Source organism: Micropterus dolomieu, linkage group LG12 (assembly GCF_021292245.1).
Source record: "Micropterus dolomieu isolate WLL.071019.BEF.003 ecotype Adirondacks linkage group LG12, ASM2129224v1, whole genome shotgun sequence".
NCBI classification, from domain to species: domain Eukaryota; kingdom Metazoa; phylum Chordata; class Actinopteri; order Centrarchiformes; family Centrarchidae; genus Micropterus; species Micropterus dolomieu.
Genome location: NC_060161.1, coordinates 5,418,259 through 5,424,921, shown reverse-complemented (window position 1 = coordinate 5,424,921; position 6,663 = coordinate 5,418,259). Strand labels below are relative to the sequence as shown.

Sequence of the window (6,663 nt, the reverse complement as noted above, 5' to 3'; positions counted from 1 at the left end):
TGTTCAATGTGTACAGTTGCATATACAATAGACAGCTAATCCCTGACAGTCTCTCTGTGATATTAGGCTGTTCCAACCACTTGTTTTCTCTCCTTCCAACAACAACAAACTCTCATGTTTGATATGGTTATTGAATAAAGGGTTATCCTGAGGGAGTGGAAATCCGCCTCCTCTCCTTAAATGGTTAAATGACACTGTGTCTTGATGGCGACCCAAAGTTTTTTAGCATTTGGGGACCTTTTATTAACCATATTGGGAGGGAGAGGTGTCAACCTGGAAGCTGAATGTATCAGACTACAAATTGTAAAGTGCTATATTTGTGTGTCTGTTTGCTTTTTGGTTCTACCCTTCGGCTTGGGCCCTCCTTGACCTCACCTGGTTTTGGTTCCATGGCCTGAATCTCTAATCTTCAATCTACCTGCCAACATTTCAGGCATTACATGGATTGATTTTACTTAGAAGAGCAGATATAGATTATTATCAGCCTGTTGTGTGAGTCCTTAAGCTGCATTCAAAGAAGTTATAGTTGTATCATTAATTAGATGTATCACATATTCTACTCCTACTTTGAATCGCACATTTTGATGTCCTGTGTTTGGAGATATCTTGGGTATTGATCAATGTGGTTCGTTCTGTGTTGATGTGAGATATTATGAAACACAGCTCGTATGTGGACTTGACCCAACTTGCCCAGATTTGGCAGTTACAGATGCCAAAGGAAGGAGCCTCTCATGAGAGAATGTATGGATAAGACACTCCCTTGTCTCAGAAGAGCAGCAATATATCATCGGCACCCTGCTGCATGTTGTCACTGGCCATGTTTGAGGTTTGGCTGCAGAGGACAAAACATCGGGCTCTGGTGGAGGAACTCATTCAGGTGGTCTGGCAGCTTTTCCAGGTACATTTATTCAGATTCCTTTTTTCTTCTATGTAGAGCGAATTAAACAGATAAATGAACAAGTAGGTGTAGGTGACTGTAGGTGGACAGAATACTGAGGTTAAACCAGTTAGGGTTGATTTCCTTTGTTTTTTTACTCTCTTACCTTAAAACACTATTACTAGTATTTTAAATTCATTCGGTGGGAACTGTTGGGTTTCTGTAAATATCATCACAGAGTACGGTCTAGACCTGCTCTTTTATGAAAAGCGCTCTGAGAGAACTGTTGATGTGATTTGGCGCTACATAAATAAAATTTAATTTAATTTAAATAAAATGGGGTAAAGAGAGAATAATGAAAATGAGAGACAGCATGAACAATTTAGCATTAAACCTATAAATAAGTCCAGATATGTAGAACATGCTTACAAAGGATTTTGTGTCTTTATCTTTGTACAAATTCTTATCACCATCATCATTATTATTATTATTATTATTATTATTATTATGTCTATTGTTATAGTAATGTCTTTCAGGATTTTATGATTGTTGATGAAAAGTCTCAGGAGGAGACAGGTTACAGTCAGTTAATGACTCAATATTTAAAACATTCAGTGAAATAAGATGAATCAGTGTTTCTCAATCAGTTCTAAACATACTTGTTGTTCTTATTTGACTAAATAAATGTTAAATGTAACAAACTGAAAAAGTGAAAGACAGCAGTTTGTGATTTGATATGATTGTGGGTAAACTATAGGTACACTGTGTTTGTGTGAACTTCACCTCACAGCTTTAGTGATGTCACTGAACAATGTTAGGTAGATATTAAAAACCTGCTCCCTTTAATAACCTGATCTCTCAAACAGGTTTCACTCTGAAGAATGGAAGGTCTCTACTTTAACAGCAGCTCACAGAACCAAAGCTATGGTTACAGCAACACCACCTTCAAATACCATATTGACCCAATAGAAGTGGTGACATACATAGTCGTTGCTGTCGGCCTTCCTCTGACCCTGGTGGCCATCTATGCTCTTTATTCTATGGTATGTACATTCTGACTGAGAGTTATTTATTTCCTGTCTGTGTGGTGTGTCTGTCCTACAATCTGTCTGTCTGTAAAGGATCTGGATGTGGTTTGGGGGCTAGGTGTCAGGGGGCTGGGACAAAGGCTTGGAATGATCTATAACCTGACAGGAATAATTGACTCCAGAATTCAAATGTCCATGAAGCTGATTGGACCCTAAACACATGCAGTTTCCATGTGTGGCTCCATTCCAGCCCTCTCTTAAACTGTTGAGGTTAAAGAGGAGGTATTCTGCTCATTTTCAGGTTCAAAATCTTATTTAGGGGTTGTACCAGAACAGGTTTACATGGTTTAATTTTCAAAAACCACCATATTTTCTCCTCTTTTCACCCTGTGTGCTGTACGCTCTGCTCTTGAGCTACAGAGTGATGTATCTTACTTGTACAAAATCTTTGTTGGGAGTTGCACATGCGGAGAAGGGCGGGTCGTAAGAAACAAGGTAGTGTGATCCAAATCAAAGCTGCTTCAGACTGAGACCGTAAGCTAGCAGATGGTAGAAGTTACTCACAAGTCCACAACATTGTTGTTCCACATCTTACCATCAGGACTAAACGTTGAACTGTTGCCGGTGTTTCGATCTATGCTAGCCTGCCGAAAAATGCTACCATAGTGCAAATCGATAGACTCGACTCTACTCGGCCCTGCTCTGTTTTCCATTGCAGGTAGAACCCAGAGATAGTACGTAGCAGGTCGTCATAGCGACGCCACACACAACTGCTGCAACGTAATGTTCAATGCGACACACACCAGCTCTTAAGTAGGGTGACCAGACGTCCCGAAAAATCCGGGACAGTCCCGAATTACGAGCAGTTGTCCCGACCCCTTTCCTGTTTGTCCCAAAAATTAGACCTAACATGAGTTTTGATTATAGTCTAATTAAACATTAAATACTGATCGTTGTAGGGTTCTCCTGCTCCAGCAGGGGCTGCAGGTTATCTGGACATTGTGTCAACAGCGTTGTTACAGCCACAAAGTAACACTCGTGCTCTTTTCCCCTTTTTGTTTTCTTGTGGTTAGTGGAAGTTACAGTTGCGAGGACAGGGAAAGTGAAGCTTCAGGCAGCCACGGCGGAGAGACCTGACACGCGCGTTACGCAGACAGATGTGACACTGCACTGATGACATGAATAAAATAAATATAATAATTAGGTAAAAGATCATGACTTACCTTCAGATCCACAGATTTTCCTAGTAACAGACAGGTGACTTCATGAACAAAAAGAATAAATTTTAGCGTTGAGTTTTGATTTTCACGTGTGTTAATGTTGATTGACACTCAACGTACCAGAGGGCTCTGTGATTGGGCGGCTGGCCGGCCTCACGCGCTCCTCCCGCGGGTCACAGCAGGCTTCCCCTGCAGCCACTCGCGGAGCTCCTCAATTCCGAAATATTCAAGCACATTTTTGTTCCGCCATCACTTCTCGTGAAACTGTCAATATTCGAAATCTACACAGCTGATTTCTCACCTCAAAACTTCTCAGAAGTGGATTTAGTGATGAAATTACATACGAAAACTGTAAAATATAAAACTTTCTGTTGCCTCTGTCTGGCGCAGCAATGATGATGCAGTGAATAGTAAATTTGTTTTCACGTTACATTAGTTTCCCTCAGCTCGCTTGGAACCTCGACAGAGGTGAGGTGATACAAAAGAAAGTACCTGGAAGCAGGTACAGGTGCAACATTTCTAAAACGGAAACCCAAACAAAGGTGAGTCGGGCCAAAGGTCCTCCGCTCAGTCTAGCTTGGTTTGAGGGCGTGTCTGACCCAGCTAGCCGCTTGGCGAGCTTTATGACGCGTTTTCATTGTGACGTCACAAGTAAAGGAAGTGAAGGGCTGGACTACAAACGAGCTGGTGTTAGGATTTGGTTTTGTGCTGTTGTTTTTCCTGTGTTTATTTGATATTGTCATGGTTTGGAGTTTTGTAGTCTAGTTTATTATTTATGCTCATTCGCTTTAAGTTTTCTTTGCAACTGTCATATCGCTCATCTTAGTTCTTGGTCCTGTGCTTTAGTTCATGTGTAGTGTTTTCCTTCTCGGTGTACTTCTCTATTTTCTCATTATGGTCTGTCTTAGTCCTTAGTCTAATCTCCATGTTTTAGGGTAGTCTCTCCTGTTTGGTCCCATCTCTGTCCTGATTTTATTTGTGAGATCCTCCCTGAGATGCAGATTCAAGGAGGAGAGATTCTCACCTTGCAAACACAAACATGAGCCTCAAACTGCAACTCCAGTCTGGATAAATCCAGCTCATGTGTTTGAGCCAGAACGCTTCATATCTGTGGCTGAAAAACTGCTGCAGAAGCTGCAGGAAATCTGGCCCTTAGTCTTGTTCCTGCACTGATTGGCCAGTGGGTCATATCTGAGATTTCTGTTGGATGAAAAAGTCAGAAATGGCTCTGACTGCAGCTGCTGGGCAGAGCAAGATGACAGATTTGGGAGGAGGTGGACTTCACAACATGTTTCCAACTGCTTGTTGACTTTTACCAATGTTTTCCTGCAGGTGAGAAGTGATCATGTTGCTCCCATCTACGTCATCAACCTTCTCATTTCTGACCTGATTCAGTTCTGCTACATGATCGTTGAGGTGGTACCAAATGTGGATTGGAATATAAAGATAATCTTCTTATTTATTTACCTCTCTGCTCTGTTTACCAGTATTTGCTTCATGGTCTGCATCGCCCTGGAAAGGTATCTGTCTGTCTATCCAGTATGTGTGGAGCTCCTTCTGTGTCTGAACATTATCTTAGTTTATAACTCTGAAGCTCCTCAAAGACTTTGTGTCCATCTTGTATTACAGGTATTTGGTCATCGCCCACCCGCTGTGGTACCGCTTCAGACGAACCATCAAGTCCTCTGTGGTGATCTGTGTCCTGGTCTGGGTCCTTTCTGGTGTCTGTGCTGTCTGTGTCTATTTCACTGATGACACATACATACTCTTTGCCGCCCTCCTCTTCCTCCTTCCCTTCCCTCTGTTAATCTTCTTCCTGGTTGGGACCCTCAAAGCCCTGTCTGCTACCATCTCGGTCCCCTCTGATGAAAAACGACGAATTGTGGGAATTTTGGTTCTGGTGCTGCTTATTTACACTCTGCTGTTCCTGCCCACCATCATTTGGTTCTTGAAAGAATACACTGACGGATTGGTAGACTTCAGACTCATCCTTCTGTCTCTAACATTTCTTAGGTTCAGTCCTCTTGCAGACTTGTTCCTGTATGTCTTCATGAGGAAAGGGTTCATAGACAAGCTTTTGGCCTCCCCTTACGAAAAATAAGTTTATTCAAGTGTGCTATTAGAATACTTGTTTTAAACTAAAAATAAGAGTGTGCTTTCAGTCTACTTTCAATATACTTTTCAGATATATACTTAACAAAATTATACTTAAGTATACTTGGCTTATACTGACAAGTATACAGAAAAGTCTAAGTATATTTGGCATATACTTGTACTTAATCATTTGATCAAGATATACTAAAGAAAAGTATTCTTTCTGAATACTGAAAGTTTAAGTGTACTTGGCTTGTACTTGTGTTTACTCTTGTAACCTTATTAAATAATTTTCACATGAAATGGGCTTCTTTGAGGTAATACTCCAGCAAATGTTTTACACACCATCTTTTAAACTAACATGGTCAAGTTCATGGTAACAGGTCAGCTTTGGGGTGGAATCGCTTAGAGTAAGTGCTTAGTGCAGAGGTGGAACTGAACCTAATCTTTTATGTAGTGTTATTAACCCACACAGAAACAGATAAATATTTGGCCGATTTTAATGACAATTTTGTTCATGGTGTGAAAGGAGCCATACACCATTACCAGTTCATTATATACTCACAGTACATTTAGTTTTAAAGTTGGTTAAAGTAGTTTTGAAAATATCATCACAAAACATCATCTCATTATGTACTAGGCCCACATAAATCATTGGCTACAACACTGAATATGACTCATGACTCGTTTAGTCCCGTTCATATGGATTTGGCAAAGGTATAATGTACATTTTCTCAACTATTTCGACAACAATGCATTTCATTGTTATCATATCAGGCCAGATGGCACTGAAGTTTCCAGTCTTCTTTACCTCATGTATGAAAGTATTTATTTATGAATGTTTACATAAAGGTCTGCTGGATTGAGCAAGTACCTCAACTAAAACACAGCAATGTTTGGTACATGCACAAGATGCAGGGCTTTGATGTGTACACTTTTGTTTAAAAATGACTAAGTCATTAATTAAACACAATGTTCCATCATTCAAGCATGCAGCACTGTTGTATCTTTTCTTTAGTCTGTCATACTTATGACTGTGATACAGAACTCCATCAACCAAAAAACGGTTGCAGGACCAGAAGCAGTAACTTAGATTTCCACATAACTGAGTAATGGCAAGCCTATATGAAGCTGTGATATTTTCTTGCAAAGGGGGATGCCCAAAACCCATGACACTTTCATTTAGTACTTCACATTTTTCTGTTCTTCTCTTATTAAAATATAGTTTTTCAACAAATGATTGAACCTTTGCACTTTTGATAGTATGCTTTGCCTTTTCTGGTAATTCTCTCCACAACAGAAATTTTCTAGCTATTTCTGAAGGAACATACTGTGTTCCATGAAACTACTTCAATAGAGTCCCCATATTGGATTCATAAGCAAAGGTTGATGTTGCCCATATTGGACCCCAGTGTTTCACACTTTGTGTGATGTGTGTGAGCAA

At 40.3% G+C, this 6,663-nt stretch overlaps 1 protein-coding gene across 1 annotated transcript; it reads left to right on the top strand.

The window, feature by feature from the left end:
* The first annotated feature begins 739 nt into the window (after window positions 1–739).
* Window positions 740–5,226, top strand: LOC123980715 (G-protein coupled receptor 4-like). Its single transcript, XM_046065231.1, has 4 exons — window positions 740–898; window positions 1,744–1,920; window positions 4,458–4,645; window positions 4,755–5,226. The coding sequence occupies exons 2-4, from the start codon at window positions 1,759–1,761 to the stop codon at window positions 5,224–5,226; spliced, it is 822 nt and encodes a 273-aa protein (XP_045921187.1). The 5' UTR covers window positions 740–898; window positions 1,744–1,758.
* The last annotated feature ends 1,437 nt before the right edge of the window (window positions 5,227–6,663 follow it).